At 39.3% G+C, this 24115-nt stretch overlaps 1 protein-coding gene across 12 annotated transcripts in view; it reads right to left on the reverse strand.

Moving 5' to 3' along the window:
• Nucleotides 1-24115, reverse strand: part of MAPK10 (mitogen-activated protein kinase 10) — a 146587-nt gene that overhangs the window by 45062 nt on the left and 77410 nt on the right. For 10 of the 12 annotated variants that reach the window (XM_054065834.1, XM_054065842.1, XM_054065837.1 and 7 more), the window contains 5 exons: nucleotides 17033-17162; nucleotides 15041-15099; nucleotides 13363-13501; nucleotides 11943-12108; nucleotides 8347-8418 (listed from right to left, as the gene is read on the reverse strand). In XM_054065834.1, coding sequence (XP_053921809.1) covers nucleotides 8347-8418; nucleotides 11943-12108; nucleotides 13363-13501; nucleotides 15041-15099; nucleotides 17033-17162 — 566 coding nt within the window. Of the gene's footprint in view, nucleotides 1-8275; nucleotides 10184-11942; nucleotides 12109-13362; nucleotides 13502-15040; nucleotides 15100-17032; nucleotides 17163-24115 lie in introns of those variants that run through there. The other 2 variants (XR_008449731.1, XM_054065844.1) reach the window with 2 other exon arrangements.

The following is a 24115-nucleotide window of genomic DNA, read 5'->3' on the forward strand; positions in this document are numbered from 1 at the left end:
AATTTTAGAACTAGCCAAAGATGTTTCTATATAGAGAAGATCCATGCTAACCTTCAATGAACACTTCCCTTATAAACCAGTTGCACATAAAATTTCATTTTCTGTTTCTGCAGCATGCTGCTCCTACTGTTCTGAATGAATAGTAAAAAGCATGGGCATCACTCTGATGCTGATGGACAAAGTAGTAGTTTCTTTCCTCATTCCTTCATAATGGCCCTGCATCCTCCTCCTTCCAGACTGCGGGTTCTCTGGGACTTAATAAAACACAATGAAAAGAAGCCAATAAGGAAGATATGCAACTGCCTTTGCTAAAACTACAGAGGTAGCTCTTCAGCCCTGCTCTCAGTAAGCTGTGGATTCCATTGAATGAATAGTCATGGCATTCAAATTAAAATTCATGAAACGCATGCCATGGGAAACCATGGAGATCAGAGATGCAGGTGCAGCTGAATGAGCTTTGCTCTATTTCCCAGCCTCATGGGCTAGTTCACTTTCTCTCTCTGTGCAGAGTGTGAGTGAGAATGCCAAACGCTCACATTTGTAATAGCCCCTGTTTTAGTGATGCAGAAATCACCCTTCTACAAGCTGAAAAGAGATGATTGTGTCCTCAAAACCAATTTGGGAACACTGTGATAGACTCATTTATGTGGCAAATTGTGATACTGATTTTATTTGTACTGTAGGCCAAAATACTTAGCTCACAGTGCCATTTCCCAATGGCTGAGATGAAAACTAGTAAAATTTCAAGGTGACTAAGTATGCCTGTCACAACACACTGAGCTTCTCTCTCCAAACCCTCCTAAAGTGGAAAGACACCTTGTTGGCTAGGACCTCCTTTTACCTCCATTTCTGTTACAGAGTGCACCTGCAGAACTGCACTGAGATCTGCTCTGAAGAATCATGTCTAGGCCCCTACTTGAATTTTCAGGAAATAAAACACAGCAGTCTTTGTTGGACACTGTGACTTGTTTTTACAGGTTTTTCTGTTATTTCTCTGCAATAGAAAAAGGATGTAACTCATAAAAAAAGTCTTTGTAATTCCTGGTAACACGTGGGCAAAACTGGGTTTTTTTTGCACAAGCTCCAAATAGTACAGCTGCAAAGGCTTCAGATTAGCAAGTGCTCAGCACAGTATCAACTCAGTTTATAAGGATTTCCTGAGAAAGTGTTTCCATTCTAATTTGAAACATCACTTTTCTCATGATGTTATTAAAACCTTACTATTTCTCAACTACAGTAATAGGGTTCCAAAGTGTTTGAATGTTGCATTCTTGATTTCTAATTTACTACTTGAACCGAATCTGCCAAACACTGTAGAGTGCAGTTACTCTCCTGACAGATTCTAGATGGAAGAAAAAAGGAGTTGACACAGTTTTGCAAGTGTGATGCTTCAAACCAATGTATGAATTTCTCTATTTATTGAAAAGTCTCTGTGAGTTCCAAGCTGATAAGCATTGTGCCTCTTTAGGACACAGCTGAGTTGTCCACCCCTCAGATTCAGACCAGCAGATGTTTAGCTTCATTTGGAATAGAAAGAATTGATCTACAGTAGATAGATGTAAAATGATGGATATAAGATGTAGGTGGGCCAAAGCCTGGCGCACCTGGAAAATGCAGAAGGAGGTATGAATCACACTTAAATCTGTGTTCTTCCTCAAAGGCTGGCTTTTAGGTTGCAGAGCTAAACAAGTGCTGGAAAACTATTGTTTCTTTGTGGGAACTTATGTCTCACTGTCCCTTTCAGAACTGTAAAGCTTGCAGAGGGACTGGAAGGGATGTCACAGGATATTAAGAGGGAAATGTATATTAAGAAAAGGCCAGGGGAGTCCTGAGACGCAAGCACAAGAATGAGTGGAGGCATGAAGAATGACTCATGCTCTCCTCTATTTCCCATTTTCTTTTGAATATAACTGTATAAAAAACTGATTATAATAGAAGAGACCTACAGAAAATCTTGCCAAGGGATGTGAAACACACTACACTGCATCTAACAGACAGCAACATTTAAAATATATTTGCAGATCCCGCAGTTGCTGGCTTCTCTCTTTTTAGCTTAGTTTAAATTTTTACTTTGAAGTACCTCTTCCCGTGTCTCAAGGTGTATTCAAGTACACTTTTTAACCTCTTCCAGCAGAAATCCCACATGTAATCTCTCCTGCTACAATACAGATTAGCATAAAATGTAAGTGTATTTGTATATTTTAGTATCTGATAAATATATGTGATTTTCAGTGTGTTCCAGTAGAACTTTGTTCCCAACCTAATACCTACTCTTGACATGCTCTTGACAAAGGACAATTCTGTACCATCTGTTTTGTCTACAAGTTCTGAATTTCTGCTCAATTATACAACTGATACTCAGCTCAAGTAAGTACAGTTGCCATGAAGCAAAGGGTGATTGATAGCATACAAACTAAAAAAAAAATAAATTACGTTTGACACTATCCAATTTTCATAAGTGCCTGAAAAAGCAACTAACTTGCCTTGGCTGAAACTCAAATGAGTCAGCAGTAGGTGTAGCATGTATCTACACCTCAACACTTGGCCACTTTTGAAACTGCAGTTTCAAAAAGTGAAAAAACATGCTGAAAGCCTTTAGATTCAGTGTTGGGATATAAGCAATGGATCATCTTCATTGTAGCAGCCGGGATCCACTCCAAACACTACGCAGGTCACAGACAGCATAGAGCTTTTATACTAAGTGCAAATTGCTCTGTAAACTGTTAGAATATATATATCTGAATTAAAAAAAAAAAGAAAAACAGCAACGGCCAACTACAGCTACGCTGAAATCTCTTTGAGACAGACCTTGTCTCATATTAGCAAACTTTTCCCAGCAAAATAATCATCGTTCAAACTCTTGCTATGTTCTCAGAAAAATCTCCAGTCCAAAAACAAATACCCAGGATGAATCATCTAGCTGAACAAAATCCAAAGCTAGCCATCAATGCTATCACAGCTAACTGACACTTAAGAAGCAGGCTAACGTGCACCAGCTGATCCAACCCAGAGAGCCAGGCCAGCCATTCTTAATAGTCTCTTTTAGATAATGCTAATGCAAATTGTTGGGTTTGTTTTGGCTTTGATTTTTTTTTTTTTTTTAAAGATAAAACATGCCTTAAGAAAACACTACTGGGAACATGAAAAAATGGACCGTGTTAAGCAAAAGTGCAGATGTTTTATTGTACCAAAGTTTAAGAAACCCCTGAACATATACTAAACCCACTAGGATTATACCCACTAATAAAAGCAGACCATATTTCAAATGCAAGACAGATTGTTTTAATGAGTCGTGGGAAGGCAACTTCTTTTTCTAGAAGACTTTCTTGATTCAAAACTTTTTCCCTAAGGCAAGCAATTTTTTTCCCCATATATATTCCTGGGAAAATGCAATAGAATCATCGAGTGAAGGCAGCAGACATGGTAAGTGCTGCAACTGGGTGCTAGATTGAGGCAGAAAACGTGCTCTGTGGATCAAGGGAAAGCCTGAACAGGTAGCAAAAGGAGGGCAGCTCCTAACTTTCAGTCCCAGCAGTTGCCATGTAGCAGTTGACATAGAGTTGTCCTGGAAGAAGCTGTGGGAGATTTGAACAGCCCCCTAGGAGCACAGCTACTGGAGCACTGTGAACAGGAGCACACAAAGACAGGTGGGCCTTGTCAGAAGAGTGGTCTTGGCAGTTTGTGAGAGCAGTTTGCGAAGACAGGGCACACAGGGAGGGCACAGTCTCTGTGCTCAAGAGGGAAGGTCAGTCTGTGAGAGGGAGCCCAGCCATGGTGTTCAGCTGGCAGGAGGCTACATCTTCGGCACCTGCCAGAACAGACGCATCAGCTCAGATTGAGCTCCCAGGAAAACATACAGCCATCCAGGTCTCAGGCTGCATGGAGTGCCACCAGCTTGCACTGGAAACAGAGAGCAGCAGGGGCAATATCTGTGTCCGGTGCGAGCAAGTGGAAGATCTCCTCAGCCTAGTGGCAGAGCTGCTAGATGAAGTAGAGAGGCTAAGGGGCATCAGGGAGTCCGAGCTAGAGATAGACTGGTGTAACCACCCCCTGAGCTCCCTGATACAGGGAGACAGATACCAGAAATAAAACAGGATCTGGTATCCTCCCTCCCACTGGGATGTAGGCAGGGACTTAAAGGGAAGTAGTGAATGGAAGCAAGTCCATTGATGGGGCAGGAAAAAAAACCCTCTTTGCCCACACCTCCCCAGGTGCCTCTGCACAACAGATATGAGGCTCTACCTGTGGAAGACCGACCAGAGGAAAATGTGGATGATGACTCATCTACATAAGATGAAGGGCCAAGACCAGAACAACACCCTCCTCATCCCCATCCTCCATATTACTACAACTGCCACGAGGAAAAACAGAGTCATAGTTGTAGGAGACTCCCTGCTGATAGGAACAGAGGGTTTAATATGTTGAGCTTCCCAGGAGCCCGGGTAAGGGATATTGCTAAGAAACTCCCCAGTCCTGTAAGGCCATCAGACTTCTACCAGTTACTGATGTTCCACGTTATGAACAGGTTATGAAGCTGCAGTATGTAGCCCAAGTATGTAGGGCCTTGGAACAGCTAGTGAGGGAATCTGAGACCCAGGTGATTCTTTCCTCCCTTCTTCCAGTTACAGCCAGTGAAATTGCAAAGATCAGATGGGTCCAGTCTATTAATATATGGCTTTGTGGCTGGTGTCACTGTAATAACTTTGGATTTCTTGACAATGGGATGGCCTACATGTCTCCTAGTTTACAGGTATCAGATGGGAGACACTTTTCTTAAAGGGGGATGAGGGTCTTTTCTCAGGAGCTTGCAGGGCTCATTGACAGAACTTTCAATTAGATGTGAAGGGGCAGTGAGATAATATCAGGCATGCCAATGACAAGCTGCCGGAGGACACACAATGTTTGGAGGGTTGGGGTGCTGGTATGAGCCCTCCACCTGCTGCCCTGGGGCATGCTAGGTATGACGTGGCACAATTGAAGTTCTGTAGATATAAGCAGGAGCCTTCTGAGATTGTAGGTGCCAGGAAGGAAACTTCCACAGAACACCTTAAAGGAAACAAGGAATCTTCCAGTACTAAGGCAATGCAACCAACTCCTGAGGAACCTGAACATATATAAGTCTATTGGACCTGATGAGATGCATCCCAGATTCCTGAGAGAACTGGCTGATGTGCTTGCCAAGCCACTCTCCATGATATTTGAAAAGTCATGGCAGACAGGGTATGCCCCTGGTGACTGGAAGAAGGTCAACATTGTGCCCATTTTATGAAGGGTGAAAAAGAGGACCCTGGGAACTACCAACCTGCCAGCCTCACCTCCGTGCCTGAGAAGATCATGGAACAGATCCTCCTAGAAGACATGCTAAAGCACATGGAGCGTGGGGAGGTGATAAGCGGCAGCCAGCATGGCTTCACCAAGGGCAACTCCTGCCTGACCAGCCTATTGGCTTTCTATGATGGGGTAGCCATAGCAGTGGATATGGGAAAACCAATGCATGTAGTCTACCTGGACTTCTGTAAAACCTTTAACACAATCCCCTCAACATCCTTTTCTCTAAATTGGAGAGAGATGGATTTGATGGGTGGAGGGTTCAGTGGATAAGAAATTGGTTGGATGGTCATATTCAGAGAGTAATGGTCAGCAGCTTGATGTCCAGATGGAGATCTATGACAAGTGGTGTCCCTCAGGAGTCCATACTGGGATGAATGCTGTTTAAGATCTTCATCAATGATATAGACAGCGAGATTGAGTGCACTCTCAGCAAGTTCACAAATGGCACCAAGGTGAGTGGTGCAGATGCCACACCGGAAGGATGGGATGTGATCCTGAGGGACCTGGACAAGGTGGAGAAGTGGTTCTGTGTGAACCTCATGAGGTTCAACGAGGCCAAGTGCAAGGTCCTATACCTGGGTCACGGCAATCTGTGGTTTCTATATAAGATGAAGCTGACTCGATTGAAAGCAGCCCAGCAGAGAGGACTTGAGGGTGCTGGTTGATGTGAAGCTTGACATGAGCTGGCAATTTATGCGGACAGCCCAGAAGGCCAACTCTATCCTGGGCTGCATCAAAAGAAGCATGGCCAGCAGTTTGAGGGAGGTAATTCTGCCCCTCTGCTCCTGTCTTGTGAGATCCCACCTGGAGTATTGTGTCCAGTTCTGGAATCCTCAACATAAAAAGGATATGGAGCTATTGGAACAGGACCAGAGGAGGGCTACAAAGATGATCAGAGGGCTGGATCAACCTTCCATATGAGGACAGGCTGAGAGAGTTGGTGTTGTTCAGCCTGGAGAAGAGTAGGGTCCAAGGAGATCTTATAGTACCTGAAGGGGGCCTACAAGAGAGCTGGGGAGGGACTTCTTACAAAGACATGTAGTATTAGGACTTGAGGCATTGGCTTTAAACTGGAGGGAGGGAGATTTAGACTAGACATAAGGAGGAAATTCTTCACAATGAAATTGGTCAGGCACTGGCCCAGGCTCCCAGGGAAGTTATGCATGCCCCATCCCTGGAAATACTCAAGGCCAGGTTGGATGGGGCCTTGAGCAGTCTAGTCTGGTAGGAGGTGTCCCTGCCCATCACAGCAGAGGTGGAACTGAATGATTTTTGAGGTCCCATCCAACTCAAACCACTCACCATGGTGCTACGTTTTTACACTGAATTTTTATTTTTTTCTATATTAGAGTTGCTGATAATGAAAAACTGAATCAGACTTCTCCAAATAGAAATAGATTAAATGGAAATACCCTCAGTCAGCATTTACAGCTGAACCTCAAATAACTTATGGATCATTTAATTTTTCTTTGTACATTAAAAAAAAAAAGATAAAAGCACAGTATTTGGAAGAAGAATTAAGATGAGGTTCCTGGTGTGTTGTTACCACAAACACAGCATAACTGGCACACTGAATTACAGGTCTCGTGAATGCTGGGAGCTGCTCTGCACACTCGTATTACAGCAGAAGGTGGGTGCGCAGCCTGCTCCATGTGTTAAGCTCAGCACCTGTGGAGTGATATCTCAAAGCCATCCACTAATAATAAAAAACACCAATCTTGCCTCATTGTATTTTGCATCCACTAGCTTTCCAGTCCATATTCCTATAAGACTTGAAACACCGAAATGTTGCTGTTTCCTCCTTAGCAAACAGAGGGTACTTGCAGTTTCCCAGTTTACCTGCTAGTGAAGTATACTTGTATATTCACTTGGCTAACAGGCAGAGCTCTATTTTCAGAGAAAGTCGACAGAGTTGTGAAAAGAGGCTAACTAACAAACACTACAGGAATCACTCAAAAGCCATCAAATACCCCCTCCCCAGTTCCATGACTACATGTCTGTAGAAGCTAGGCTTTCTCTACACCAACTGTCAGTGTCTGCTGATGCCTGATTTTTATAGTGTCTTTCTGCCAATCTGCTGAAAATAATATGCCGTTTTGTTTCTGAAACTGGAAAACATGTTATGCTGCATTTTATCCTGATGGGCAAAACACACATTGCTTACACTTCTGAGTCTTCACAGGCACGTTGCCTGGCTTACTCTGTGATAAACTGAAGACAAAGTAGACATATCTTCTTTTGTTTTCATTTTCTAATATTGCTTTCACCACCTTGGAAGTGGTAAAAATAATATCATCCAAGACAGAAACAACAAGATGAGAGGGAAAACAGTTTAATTAATGACATAGAACTCATGCAATCAAAGGAAACCCCATTTTTAAATCAAGAGTATCTAATTTCAGGCCAATTTAGAAACCACAGCAGAAAAACTGTTGCCTTAAGATGGACAAGTAAAATTCTTCATTCTGTTTTAAAGAAAAAAAATGTTGTATTGACTCAACTTTGAGCCTATACAGCATTGAGATGAATCCAAATCCTCGATGCATTAGCAAGCAAAAGATTATGATGTCACCACAAATGCTATGAAGTCACTATTTCCAAAACATAAAAGCAAAAAAACATATCTACAGGAACCAGATTGGCCAAGTTAAGATTCTTTTCTTTTTTTTTTCCTTATTTTCCCTTGAAGAATAATAAATGAGGCTATCAATTTGCAATTCTAATGCTTGTTTTCTGTATTGCTCTTTAGTATGATATAAAGACTACATAAAATGGAATGATTACCAGTTTTAAAAGAACGTAACTTATTTGACTGAAATAATTATGTGCATCTGTTTTAGTTTTTAATTTTATTCTTATCAATATTGTGCTGTTTTCATTTACTCATATCTCTGGGATTCAACTTTTTGCTTCTATTTTTACAGTTCTGATATAGTCATTTTATGGTAACTATGGGATGGGGTGGAGGAGAGGAACAGATCATAGTTGAAGTTGCAGCAAATGGAACAAGGATACAGTCCCTTCCTGGAAAGAGGATTTTGTGGCGAACCATTTCTCCCATAATGCATCCCACAGACCATATATCCACTAGAACAGGAGAGACAGGGAAGTGAAGAAGGGGGAAAAAAAAGCCAAGTTAACTACAACATTTCACTCCTAAAGGAGGGGGAAAGAGTAAGTTGGTCAGAACAGTACAGTTTGTTTTGTGGTTTTGTTAGGTCCTTTTCATGTCCAAAAGCTAAAATAAATGAGTGAATAAATAAAAGCTGTGTGAGTCAGATCAATGCCAGTAGCAGTGGTGGAAATAGCTTAAAATCAACATCTTTAGGAAAAGGCCCACAGCTATCAAGTAATGATCAAGTAACAACTGCACAGACCCATGGTATACACTGATTTTATGGTGAAACATTTTTGTCTTTTAAGAAAAAAGCTAAAGTCAAAAACCCCAAAACCCAGACAATGATCATCTGGAATAAATTCTACTCACAGCAAGGCAGTTTCTAGGCTTTGTTCCAAAGGACTGAGTCATTCTGCAGGGGTACACGGAGGTGCTAATTAGAACTACTCAAAAAAGCAAAGGATGTATGGATAAACACCACCCTTAAGGGTTATTTTAAACTCCTGCTTCAGGATCTGTACCTATGTGCTATTTATAGGTACCTATGTGTACGTATCTATCTGTACCTACATACTGACTGCAATGAACTGAAGAGCATGATCTGTGTGGACTCCACTTTTTACTCTATAGATACTCAAAATAAGTGCTAAAACAAACACTTTGCAGGGCAATTACCAACAAGACTAAGAACATTTCTTATGTTCCCGATCCTTCCTTCAGCTTTTAGATGCAACGTTTATGGTTAGGTTATCTACTTGAGTTGGGAGGTTTTGGGTTTTTTCCCCTTTAAGTTTTACAAGAAAAAAGGCTAGGTAGAGACACAGTATGCCCAGAAAGAAAAGTCTGCCTTCCATGCGAAGGGGTAAAAAAATGTTTTGAAAAGCTTTAAAAGACAATGTTATTTCTTAGCTGTGAATCCTAGTTTTGTGGTCACGTTTGACCTACACAACCAGTTTCTCCTCTTTTTCTTCTCCTTTTTTATCCTTCAAAAGCAAGCCAAAACAAACCAAAGAAACAAACAAACAACTCAATTCTTGGTAAAACTAAATAAAAGTGAAATGTTCCATTTGGGAAAAGGAGGGTACAGGTATTAGGGGCATGGGACAGCAAGAGCATGCCTGTGGCAGTGTCAGAGTTTTCTTCATAGTGACAGTTTTGGAACCTTCCACAGAAGTGCAGCAAACTGGTGATAATTATGCATCTTTAGCCAACTAAGTGCAGAAAGAAAATGAAAGCAGTGAACAGTACTTATACAGGCAGTGTACATATTAGAGGGAAAAAAAGTAGGGGAGATTCAGTAATGTGGCAGCGTAGGCCAGAGCAGGGAAGCAAAGAGCAACCCTTTCTATTGACTTCCTTAGGGGCTGGATCAGAGCCTCCAAGCAGACAGCTGACCTTCATTTTCAAATGTTGTGGGGTTGTTTTTTTTTTTTTCCTTTCTCTGTTTATTTTATTTTCACTTTGTTCAAGTAAGACAACATCATTCATCTTGAGTCATTGAATTGAGATTCATTGTCCGGGGAAGTCAAAGCAAGTCTCTATGTTAACTTCAATGGGCATTTGATCAGGACCTTTGGACGTGGCAAACATTCTTAGGACCTTCTCAGCTGTGTACTTCATCGCATATGTGTGTTTATCTTTTTCTTGGTGTGATTTTAATCATGTGAAAAGCAAGTGCTTTCTCTGCCCTTTCAGGGACAATAACAACAACAATGGTAATCATCTACTAAAAGTCTGGAGAGAAAAAAAAAAGCAAAATAATTCATTTCACAATAGAAAGAAATCTGGATATTGACTAAGGAACTATCTAAAGTGTGTTCAAATGTCTAATGGCACTTAAAAATATCAATTACAAAATACTTCAAGGAAGATTATTCCTGTTACAGAAGTTATTCTATAAGCGCAGATTCTACTTACCTTTTAGACTTTCATATTAAAATATGTAAATTCATAAATATTAAAAACAATTAATGCAGACACTTACTAATTTTGAAGGAAGTTTTGTAAGCATGCCTTTATTCTTGCTCAAGTGATGGAATCAGCTCCCTGAATCAGTTTCACTGCCCTTTACAGGATGCAGTTGGCTGTTAGTAGAAGTTCTCCTGCAGGTTAGCTAATATCTTCATGTAGGAGACTTTTTTTGGAGATTTTATCAATGCCTATAAATACCTAAGGGTGTTGAGAGGATGGGGCCAGACTCATTTCGGTGTTGCCCAGTGATGGGACAAGGGGGAATGGGCACAAACTGGAACACAGGAAGTTTCACTTCAACCGGAGGAAAAACTTCTTTACGGTGAGAGTGATGGAGCACTGGAACAGCCTGTCTGGGGAGGTTGTGGAGTCTCCTTCCTTGGAGATGTTCAAAACCCACCTGAACATGTGCCTGTGCAACTTCCTGTAGGTGAACCTGCTTTAGCAGGCAGGTTGGACTAAATGGTCTCCAGAGGTCCCTTCCGACCCCTACTATTCTGTGATCCTGTAATAAGTTCCTGGATATGACATCTGTATTTGACATAAAAAAGTATCCTTGTCAAATAGACAAGTGGTAGAGTTCGACAGCAGAATCTGAATCATAGCAGATTTTTCTCCACTATATCTTATATCTCTTTCTGTCTGGTCTACCCAACCGTCAGATGTGATTCTCAGTTTCGTTACAAAATGAGAATAACTTATAAAGTTTTCCCTTCATCCCCTGAAAAACATGAATTCTTCCTTATCTGCTTCTCTATAGTAAGTACCCGCTTCTCAGTCTTCTGGGAATGAAGAGGTATCCAGATCAAGAGGTATCACAGACTATTCCTATTTACATCTAGGGAGATTACATACAAGTTAGACGCATGGTTTTATAGCTTCAGGTTTTTCCTCTCCTCTCCAACCCTATTTTCCATTAAAAAAAGACTCAAACTGCAAAATTTTTGTCTAGATCTTGACCACATGAAACCTGTCAGCAAAACCTGAGACTTTAGCTAAACCTAGCATAAAAGCAGAAACCACTCCTGAAATTTAGATCTAGCACTGGATTTGGGGGAATTCTGGAAAAGCTAGGATTCCCTGTTTCAGAGCTTGTGCCTCTTCTTCTTCCATCAAACAATTCAGAGACCCAGACAATTTTAGAACACGTCACTCATTCAGCATTTTCAGTGGTTCCCATGCTGTCTCACAGCCACAGAAACCAAAGATATTCTAGTCAGAAAGAGCTAATTGTATTTGTTAAGTTCAACCATAACCAAGAACAAGATTCTCACTACTCTGCAATCCCACACTGATAAATTCCCCAGCATTGCATCCCACGTACATTCTGTAGCTGCCCTGCACAGCAGTGAGAAGCTATTCTAACTGACCTGCTTTTTAAATTCAAGATACCATTTCCCATTCCATTTTCTTCTTCTCCTTCTGGTGCCCCTTATAATTGCTGAGGCAGACCTTACATTTCAGATTTCACTGTGCTAGCTGTGAAATTGCTTGTTATATGTTGCTAGGGTGCTAGCCCTACCGTTCTCCTTGTAGCCCATTCCTAAGATGACCTCTGGTGCTCTGTAGTAACGTGTCACAACATATGGAGTCATCATAAAGCTAGTGCCTGCAGTCCTGGCCAGTCCAAAATCCAAAATCTTCAACGTGCAGTCAGATTTTACCACAATATTACTTGGTTTCAAATCCTGCAAAAGATAGTGAAAAGACATATGACTGTCCTTCATAAGGCCCGGCATATCTGTGATATAGACTGATATTTTAAGTGACCCTCCAAATATTCCTTTACTCTTCTGAAAGTTGTAGAAATACTTGTAAATATGGAGTGAAACCTTGCTACTGTTTCTCTGGAAAACTATTTTGGAAGATGTTCTAACTTGGCACACCAAGAGGTGTCATCTGGATAGCAGGAGCTTACTGGAGTCAAATTAATTGCATTTAGTGTTTCAAGAAACCAGGATTAGTATTAGAGTACTGTTTTGAGTGTATTTTTTTAATGCTGTGAGCCTAATAGAGGCATTCCAACTATATGTGTGAAGATACCTCAATGCTTCATTTATAATAATGAAACTCATCCTTTGCTGAATGACTATCTGGAAGACAAATCTATCACTCTTTGCTAAACACACAATGTTCCATGAAAGCAGACCTTTGTACAATGTAAAGGAACATCCACTTTGTCACCCATTTTATCAGACCTTCTTTTCTCCCTCTCATAATAGAAGGGAAACATTTTTTTATTTGCTTTTAAGTGAGAAATCCCAAATTAGTAAAAGCCCATTAAAATGAAAAAATTAACTCAGGGTATTTTCAGTTTATTTTGAATTGCCTCCTGCTTACAGTCATATGAACTGTCTGCTCTGTTGTTGACTGTCATACATAGCACTGTTGTTGGCATTCATGGTCAGATATCACATCCTTACACACAGCACACTGATGTGGAAAAGCAAAATGAGAAAATAGATACATTTAATATAGATATAGCAGTCTTTTAATTTGTATTAGTACATATAAATGATAGCAAATGCCAATTCCATATGGCCTGACCTCTGTGAATCCTGATCAATCAATACTTGAACCATACTACAAGATCGGTTCAAAGTGTTGTGTGTGGTAGATGTAGCCAGCTGCATTTTCAGGAGAAACATTAATCTACACATTTCAAAGATCAGAATAGCTTTGATGATTTCCAATGCTTGTTATATGTTTATTATTTATTTTTAATAATTATGTTCCCTTTTTGTCTGATTAAGTTCTCAAATAATCTCATTCCTAAGCATGAAGCTACTCTGCCTTGAGGATAGACTATGACTCATAAGTGTATAGTCACTTTAATGGCAGATAGGGCTTTGACCCATGGTAGGCAATAAACTCAAGTGATTTCTATTGTCTTTATGACGATGGCACGTGCTGCCTTAGGTTTTAAACCAAAGGCCCCTTACCCTGTGAATAATTCCTGCAGAGTGAAGATGTTTGATACCACAGAGCATTTGGTACAGTAGATAAGACATTCGCTCATGGTCTAGTTCCATCTGAATGACCTGGCACAGATTGGCATCCATTAACTCCATTACCAGATAACTAAATGAAAAAACAAAGTCATAAGGTTATTGTCTGTGTTGAAGAGGAAACACAGCAGCATCTCAAATAAGTAACTATGCATTCTCTTGCTTCAAATTCACTTTATTTCTGATAATTGGGCATAACACAGCTGGGCCTGCTCACTAGGGTACCATTGTGGTATATATTTCTCATTGCACCATCTCACTGCAGAGATACCATCCCAGTAAAACAGGCAGATCGTTGGCCCTTTCTTGGTGCTTTCCCAATGACAGAGACTGTCCTCTACATGGGCAAAGAGGCAACACTACACTGAAACATGGAGAAAACAGAGGAGCCACAAGTACCAAAATGCGCAGCTACTTGGCCTTAGATCGTTATGAGGAATAGCTACCACATACATGCAGGAATTGGGGAGCAGTAGAGATGTCTGAAAGGATAAAATGTGCATCCCCATGTGAAATTTCTCCAAAACCACTTTTAAATTGCATGACTTCACACAGTTCTCATTATAACTAACTAGCCTTTTGCTTCTGACAAATCAGCTTCACTAACAACCTCAGCATGTTAACCAAAGCCCCTTTATTGTTAAGTTAATATGTTAAATGTGCCAGCTCATTTCTTGAGACATCTTACAAAGACAGCTGATTCCCAACTGTGATATTACATTAAAGCACTCGGACTTTGAGGAAAACACTAGCTCTCCATTTCAATATGAACTGCACACCTTGCCTTCTCTCTAGCACTAGTTACCTCCTCTATTCTCTACGAGTCTGCAATGACAATATTATGTGGAAATTCCGTATATCAACACCAGAACACTAGTCACCTGACTTCAGTCATCGCTATCTGTCTGCTATCAATTAGAGTACAAAAGGGAAATATATTTCCATACAAGATATACAGAATATGTGAAACACTGAAAGATGAAAGCAGTACAACTATAAAGAACACTGAATATTTAATTCAGGGCAGATTCATACTACACTGAGTAGTGCTTGTACAACAGGGCAATGTTCCGCAGAGATGCTAGTTGTCCTCCACACCTAGCTCTAGCTCCCAAAACAAGTAATTTTATACAGTCAAAGGTTATACCAAAACAAATATGAAACAAGGAAATGTTTCACATAGTCTATTTTACCAGAAATCATTTCATAATGAAATGCCACATTTCAAAACTTCACACGTCAGGGAGTCACATAATGACCATCATTTCCCAAACAAATTAATAACACAAAACCAGGCCCTTTTAATTACTCATACTTCTTCCTCCGCATATGAAGTGCAAATGCACTAACCTTCTCATGAAGAGCCACCAGCAGCCTCACATTATTACAGCACTTAAGAAACCGGTTTTTTTGCACTTTATGAGTGTCTAAAGTGCTCTCAGTATAGGGATGCAGAACATCTCTCTACCCGTGGTGTATACTACATATGATCTTTTTTAGAGGGGCTTATAAACTTTTTGCCAAGTTATTGCTGAGTTATTGCATTCAAGGTGCACTACAACAACAGATATGTCTCTAAAGCTTTAGTTTAATCACTGCCTCTATTACTTACACATCCTGGAACTCCTCCAGAGATTTCTGTGGTGTGAAGACATTTAATAAACTGATAATCTGAAAAGCAAAGTAAGAAAAAAGGATGAATAAAAGTGATAAATGTAAGCAATCAAACCCATTTTTGCAGTGTGTGTTAACAGATAAATCCTGTTTTTTCACTGCCTGATTTATACTAACGCTTCTGACTTTATGGACCAGTAAAAAGTTGGCAATATTCAAAATAAAATACCACAGATCTCTAAGATTTCTTCTAGATGCACTTGAAATGGTTTCTGAGAGAACAATTAGTGATGATCAGTGACAATCCAAAATGCTAATGGTAAGACAGTCCTCTGAATTTTGAAGTTGCATGAAGTTGCCAACTTCAACTCAGTCTAAGGTAACAGTCCCTGTCTTACAGCCAGAAATTTCTTATATGGGAAGAAAACTCAACTGAGGGGACAAATAATCAAGAACTAAGATAAAAATAAACAGAAGATCTTCCTTCTCTCTGGCATGGCCTCAATTCCTTTGAGGTCACATACACACAAATGCTGACACAAATTCCGTCATGAGAGGTACTGCTCTTTAGTAGAAACATTTTAAAATGGTAGACATATTCTGGCAAAGACATCTAACAGCTCCTTTGTTACTTGCTTTTTAAATAGGCTGGGCTGTTGAAAGACACTCATTAAAATTACATATTTAAAATTTATGCCACTTCTGCTGCCCCGTGCTCTTTCCATGCCACTAAAAACTCCCACCTACAGGGAGAACTACTTACTCATCCCCGCATTTTCACAGCCCCACACATTGCTCTGACTGAGGGCAGTTTCTACCCATGTCAACAGGGAAGACACAGGTAGAGTCCTCACCAACACAGTGGAAACATGAGGACAAGTCAATGCCTAGAAGTGGGGAAGAGGACACTATAGGTGACAAGTCCTTCTCTTTGACATTTTAGGGTCAGTCCTTTTTCATTCCACATGAATTTGTGACTAAGAACAAATGTCACACCTCACATCAGGCTTTTCAAGCTCGTTTATACTTGCATAGGGAGAAAGAATAATTGCAGGATCTGAGGCAAGAGTAAACATGTAGCAAACTTAAAAATTCACGTTGTGAAAAGGAAGGGGCACACAGGTATGGCACCAAGCCACAGCAGAAATCAAGGAAGTGTAGAGAAACTAAATCTTTTGGAGATTCCTTGACAAAGAAATCGGGCAATCTTATGTATCTTACTACAAAAAAAACCCAAACTTATAGTGTCAGTCAGATAGTTCTAATAGATAGATGGCTACAATTAGTATACAGCCCTGTTTTGCTCTCTTGCTTTGGTGTAGGAATATTTTCAGTAGACGCGGACACTAAATGTTGTACTATAGGTAATGGGTGTAAGAAGCAAGAAAGCTAGAACTTGCTAGTGCTGTTTATTTCAACAAAAACACTGTGATTAGAAGGAATGGCACAATGTGTTGAGCCTTCAGAGTCCCTGGCTTACAACATTAGGTTGCACACAAATACATGAGACTGGAAAAGGACTTTCAATTCTTCATGTTCTTTGGCAGTTTTGCAGCAACCCTCCCTGTGATGACACCTCATCTCATACAATCTATATAATACATCTATATGACTAGGTTTCAGATGAAGTCCGGAACAAGGAGAGGCAATTGTGCGTGGTGACTCCAACTCAAGCGACACTGCTTTTGAGTCACAGATCCCAAGAGGGGTAGAGCCCAGATTCTAACAACCACTTCTGCATTTCTGGATCAGGAGTTGACAAGAAAGTGTTCTGCTCTCCCCCGTTCTATCACCCAAACCCCACTAGCAGCCCCTTTATTAAGAATGTGGCAGATCCTCACTCTCTCATGTAAAGTACCAGAAAGAATGCAGCTCTTGAGCATAATCTACTTCTCATTTCTTCTGTTTTAAAAAGGGACCCAACAAATCAATTTTCTTCCTAGTAAATCAATAAAAATACCACTTATCCAGCTACCTACTGAAAACTTACATTTTTATGATTCACGCACTTCATGAGGACCAGCTCCCTGTAAGCTCTCTTGGCATGAGTTTGGTTCTGAAATGGTCGACTGAGCTTCTTAATGGCCACATTTCTGTCAAGGATGGCATCATATGCAGCACTGTAGTAATTACAAACACAGGGGTTATGCATCTTAGAGGGCATCCTGCATTTCTCATGGTAAATTGCTGAGCCTTAAGTTTACTGTTGTGGTTTGGGTTTTTTTTCCACTGAGAAAATTACTTGGACAAAAGGAGAGAGTTTGCAGTGAGAGAAAAGAAGACATCAAAAGAAAACATGTCCCACCACATCAGCAGAAGACAGCATGCACAACTGCTTCTAAACTCCAGTTGCATAGGAAATTAACACATTTTCAAGGAGTGGGAAAAAAAAGTAATTTCAAATAAAAATCAAATCAAAACTGGATGAGACAAAAAGTTGTTTCATAATGCAAGTCTCTGTGCATCTGGCACAGTGGAGAGGCTTTTGCTTTTTCTGCTGTGACAAAGGACACCTTCATCAAATGGCTCAGTGAACAATTGCCCACTTTTATCTAGAATGAAGACTGTATCTTCCTTATGATATTTCTAATGGAATCCAGTTATTTACTCATTCAAGATCATATAATCTAATTCCAATAACATACCTAGAAACAGAATAATTTCATAAAATTTCTTTACCATTTCCTTCTAATAATGAAAAAATTTGTTATATACGCTTAGTTAAAAATTTTGAAAACATAAAGTAATATAGGCTTTAGTTTGCAAAGTGGGGTTTTAAAGCTGGGCTCCTAAAATTCTTCTTAAACTTTCAAATGTTTTGCATAACTTTCAGTTATTTTTATAATCTTCACCTCCTATGCATTTGAATGACTTATTTTGGTGGTTCAAATCTGATACACAGATTTTGACTTCTATGCTTCACAAACATGCAGATTCTTAGAAATGTTCCCAAATAGACAGTCCTTAGACCCTCTTCCTGAATGTCCCTTTCACCAAGAATCAGGGAACATGTGACACAAGTTTTCTACTACTCCATGAAGAGCAATAGTGTATTTCCCAAAAGATAAATTAACCAAACCACTAGTTGTTCTAAAAATAATGACTTTAAAGCCTCAAAGTAAATATTCAAAATCCTGTATATTTTTTTATTTAATTCCTGCTTATTGTAGATGTTCACTGAGTCTTATTAAAAAAGGACAGACCAGAAAGCATGCAGACAACAGAAGCTTAGTCGTGAAGCCAACAAAACTGTACAAGTTCTCTAAATATGTAAAACAGTGTTGGCAAATTATATCTTGGAAACCACAAAGGTGGAGAAGAATCAAAAATATTTCAATTATTCTACTCCCACATAAATAACACACCAAATACATTCCACAGGTAGCAATACTTGTTTGCTAAAGGTGATGAGGAGTTTTGCAAAGAATGTTTTAATCTACTGTTGACATTTGTTGAAACTTAAAATAAAAAATGTTAATTTACAGAAAAAAGTAAAAATAAATACTGAATTTCCTCAGTTATTAACATCCTGAAATGCCAGGCTCTGCAACTGCAGAGGAATAACCCAAGGCACCATTACAGGCTTGGGGGCCGAAAGTCCAGAAATTAGTTTTGCAGACAAAGACCCAGGGGTCCAGGTGGATAAAAAGCTAATCATGAGCCAGCAATGTGCCCTTGTGGCAAATAAGGACAACAGCATCCTGGGCTGCGTTAAGGAAAACTGTTGATAGCAGGTCAAAAGAAGAAATCCTTCTGCTGTCTTCAGTGCTATCAAGGCCACACCTGGAGTGCTGGGTCCAGCTCTGGGCTCCCCAGTACAAGAAAGATAGGAACATACTAGAGCGATTCCACTAATGAACTATGAAGATTAGGGGTAGCAATATCTGTCATACAAGTTGAGGCTGAGTGAGCTGAGATTGTTAAGCCTGGATAAGAGAAGGCCTAGGGTGGGGGGATCTTACTATAGTTCTTAACTATCTTAGGGACAAGTAAAGAAGATATAGCCAATGCTCTTCCAGTGGTCCTGAGCAAGCTGCTCTAGTTGACACTGCTTTGAATTCGTGGTTTGGGCCAGGTGCTCTCCTACATCATCCATTCTGTTCTATGGTAATGATTTTTTCTCCTCTTACTCACTAATAAGGCATGTAACTTTTATGATCCAAATAATATCATGCTAGGCATACATATAAACAAAGACATTTCACTCATTTGTTAAAGCATATATAGCTTAGTTGATAAGGCTATCAAAGGTCCAGTCTGACTTAAAGTCATTCCAGCCAGAGAATTTCACTTAACTAACCTTTACATTAGGTTAGTTAGATGCGAGATTTATAGCCTAATAGTATGTAGCAGAAAGCAAACCTCCTGTAGCAACTGTCAGAATTGTGTCTTCCATTCTCATTTCATTCAGCTACAATAGGGCAGCATAGAGGCCACAACTAAAATAACCCCATAATTTCATTAAGAAAGTATTAAGCAAATAAAATGCAAAGCCAAAGGATTTAAATCCCATGATCTTTCAACAGTGAAATGTTTTGTATCTATCATTCATGGATATATGTTGCAAATGCACTTCGGCAGAAAAATCTGTCAGCTAATCCATATTACTTGATCACTCCACTGCTTCTAAGAAGTAAAGCCTATGTAAGACTCATCTGAGCTAAGTAAGAGTATTTTGAATAATTTTAATAATCTTTTCTCTTCTCATATTTTAATCTCATTATTAACATAAAAAAATAACAGATGTGGAGTTAGTAACACTGAAAATTTGTCTGGGCAACCATTTTCTCCACTTTTCTGATCCTCATTTTCTGTTTCCATCAAAACAAGAGACAAAAAAGCATCAATCTAAAATCAGAAAACAGAAGACTTGTTAAGCATTTGCTTTTATGATCCACACCCAGTCCTTTACATACCATGGACCAAAATAAAACAACTAAAGTAATCCTACTTTTTTTTGAGATATAAGGATCTTGACTGCAGTTCTACCATTGTCTTCTACCAAATGTAAAGTGTACACTACTTCAAGAATTCAATACATAAATTCATTGCACTCAGTAAATGAATAGTACTGGTATTTTTTTTCCTATTTACCAGAGAGAAGCTTTTGTTTCCAGACAGCCAAGTACGCATTTTACGACAATGAAATTACAGATACCACATGTAGGTCCTCTCTCTAGTGCTTGCTACACAGAATCCTTACCTTGGAACACCAAGGTTAGTATTGATGATATATCAGCCTTCTTAAGACACACTTCAACCACTGGTGGAAGAGTGGCTGTATAAACAGATGACTTAAGGGAGCAGGAATAAGAGACAGAAAGAGTAATGAGTGTCTGGGAACCGCTATGAAAAAGCTGAGCGTGAAAGTAAATTTCAAGATCTCCAGCAAGAAAATGGACTTGCATCTAAAAGCTTCTGTTTCCAGAAACTCTAGGATAACACTTCTTGCTCAATCATTAATTTATTTTTTAATTTATACAGTTGCCATATTTCTATAACAAAGACTATAATTCACCTCAGTCTTGTAATGAAATGATAGTTCTGGAACATGAGCTCAAGGAAATACGCCAAGTTTACTACTATATCTCTGGGAGCTGTACAGACAGAAAATGCAGTAAACAAGCTGTTTCCCTACAAATTCTGTTTATGGCTAGTTTGGCAAGGTGAATGGTAGTATTAAAAATGCCTTTTTAAATTGTACGTAATTTGAAACAAACTTATATAACAGATATATAAAATTTTAGCCAGATGCAAATACAAATTCACAGCTACCAAGCGCTACATATAATTACAGCTATTTAACAAGACTCTTTGCTGATTTCAGCAGGAGAGGAAGAGGCAGGGGGAGGGGGGAATAAATTAAACACATTCTAGTTGGATCAGACAAACCAGATCGTAATTTACCACTAATATTGTGTGTGAGTTCAGATTGCAATGATCAATGAGCATCGCTCTGTTACCATACACTTGAAGGACTAGGCACTCATTATTATACCTAAGCCAAAAACCAAAGAAAAGCATTCTAATTTCACGTACAAGTTTCTATTTCAATGGACTTACCAAGAATATACTTACAATTATTCTTCCCATACAGGAATAATTTTTTTAATCAACAGTTAAATGTAATATTTATCACTTCCATCATATTCAGCCCCAAAATAGACTGCCTAAACCTCAGAAAATGTATTGTTTAATTGGCTCATGGAGATGGCTTCCTAGGATAACAAATGGCAGGTTTTGATAGTCTTTAGTATCAAGGTTCTTTGGATGGGGTATGCACATCCTTTTCAAGATGCTTATCATTTTTCAAGGCACTACTTCATTGAAGTACTATTATTATCTCTCAGATGATGGAAGGGAAGCTCCCAGCCTCCCACCCCACAGGACAGGCTGTGAAATGGCAATCTCTTGGCAATCTCAGCAAACAGCTTTCTATATTAAGAAAGTTTCTTCACACAATGTTGTAAAAATCAAAGAGACATTTAACATTCCTTTTACCTATCACTACATTTATGTATTGCTACAAATACAGTATTGAAATCTTTCTGAAAACCTGCTTAATGTCACATCTACTTTCTAACTGGGAAACTTCAGTAATCTTTGCCTACCTCCAGAAAGACTCCAGCTGCAACTCTGTTTTCTATGAATCACTGCTATTTATATTTGTATTACTCAATACTTCTAAGTAAGGTAGTTTCGCCACTGATGTAAGCATTTTGCCTAATTTCCTTTATCCCAGCACAGCAAGAGGGAAGAAAGCTGAAAGTGATCTTGTTAAACAAAGCACCAGTCTGTATATTTGAAATGTCCTGGTTATTCAGTACTGAAATCTCCATCGGTGGAGAGAATTGGTAGCCTCAAAAACCACATTTGACAAGAACATTAATGATAGCTCATCCTCCACAACCACCACTGATATATGGAGTGGAACACTTTCTATATAAACACACAGATACAAATCTAAATGTATATACACACACACATAAGAAGAAAATTATAGATTGGTGTATAAATAACTCCTTTTCACAGTAATTTCCTTAAGTTCAAACTCCCTGCCCTTGGTTTCAGATAACTAGCACTAAGGCACTTGCTGAAGAAGCAATTTTTAAGAATAACAGAAGTCAAATTTCTTTTCCCTGTACCAAGCAAAATTTCTGTAAAAGTGGTTTATGAAACTTTAACCATAAAATATTTTAAGTGCTTTTTCTTTTCTCTTCTTAGGGTCCTGTTTCAGGCCAGTGCTCTAACAAAAAAGAGCAAAAAGTTATTTTGCTTCAAGTTTAAATTTTAAAGTGTATCCTGGTAGGGGTTTTTGGTGAGTTTGTTTCTTAGCTTTTCGTGTTGACCTCACATATTAGTCCAAATTTAGAATGAAATTAGGCCTCCTCATTCTCACTTTTTCTTTTCTCCCTTTAACATATAACTTCTGAATTTCTAAAGGTGGACATTGATATGTTTCTATTTACAAACAATGCAATAATGACTTTCCAAAAATTGCTTTTAAACAGAAGAAAAATCATTCTTTTTAGAGTGAAAACTTCTCTTCAGAAAGCATCTTTAAAACTACTGGATGTTTTCTATCAAAACAGTGTAAAAGAAAAGAATTCCACACATGCACCAACATGCAGAAAGTTTCCCCCAGTGTAAGTCAAAGGCCACTGTAATAAACAAGAACCTTTCAATAACCTTGTTATGTTTGGAACCCAGTCTATATGCTGAAATCCCGAAAAATAACCAATATGACCCTAATGAAGAGTGCCAGATCTGTAGTCAGGAATGGCTACTCTACACTCCAGATCAGGTCTATTTCTCGTCAAAATACTGAGAAATTCAGTGGTTTCTGAGACAATATTCAGAGCCGATATTCAGGAAGACCAATACAATTTCAAAATGGATGACTGCTGCACTTCTCCTGTTACTGTGTATTGTTCCAGCTATGCTGTTTTGAGATTCCTTCATCTCACAGCTTCTTGCATTCAGACAGCAACAGTTGGAATAGGAAATAGAACCAAACTGCCTCTCCAACTGCAACACAAGTCATCATCTACTTTTTTACTATTGCCATGGATGTTTCACAGAACAAATAAATCAGACTCCAAGACCTTCCGTGAGCTTCCTCATCACAGCAGAGATTACTGATTGAGCTCAAAACTTTCCATCCTGCGCTGCATGGGGTGGAAAAGACTGTGTATGCTGAAGGGAAGCAGAGGAGTGAAACACTGGCATCCTGCCACAGTAAATACCTTGACAACAAGGTGCTCTGTCTAGTGCCCTTTGGAGCCCCTTCACATGGCAAGATGTCATGAAACCTAAGTAGCAAAGACTAAAATAAAAGTCTAACTAAGCTGTCATCTCAGGGCATTTTAAATGGGAATAAGTCCCCTCTTTGGGCCCTCAGGTAGGTTGCAGCCAAAGCAAGGTAATTCACTGTCAAATATTCAAAACATCATCTCTTATCCTGTGTTGGAATGAAGTAATGTGAGAGAGCACAGATATGTTTGAATCATTTGAGTTTATCATCAAAATTTGTCGCTCTGTGTCACACTATGTAAAAACACATTTCACTAGGCACTAAAGCTACCTCCAGTAGCTGCATAACCCCAGTAGCTGCATAACCCATCACTACACCAAGGCAAGTGGTAGTGCCCTTTTACCTACAATTATCTGGAAGGAAAATCCAGAAATAGTGCAGGCTATGAGAAGTTTGAGCCTAAACCTCTCTGAGCTATCCTACTTGTGTCTGCCCTTGGTGGAGGAAGCAATCAGAAATCAGTCATGCAACTCCTACACTTTTTGCCAATTCTGACATTAAGAGACAAAATTGCATCTGAGACCTGTTACACTTCTTGAACAAGTCATTAAGTATAAACAGCCACTGGATTTAAAGGAAACTATGACCTTTTTTTTTCCCACTATTTTCACAGAAGCACTCCTTGTGGCTGTTCTTTGCAAAAGTACAAGATGAACAGGGCAAAATCTCTCCTCCACCAGAGCCAGAAGCACTCTGCGAAGAGGCAGTTTTTTAGTATTTTTTTCCCTATAATTTACCACTTTACTGTTGATGCTTTGC

The sequence above is a fragment of the Cuculus canorus genome, chromosome 4 (genome assembly GCF_017976375.1).
Source record: "Cuculus canorus isolate bCucCan1 chromosome 4, bCucCan1.pri, whole genome shotgun sequence".
In the NCBI taxonomy this organism is placed as follows: domain Eukaryota; kingdom Metazoa; phylum Chordata; class Aves; order Cuculiformes; family Cuculidae; genus Cuculus; species Cuculus canorus.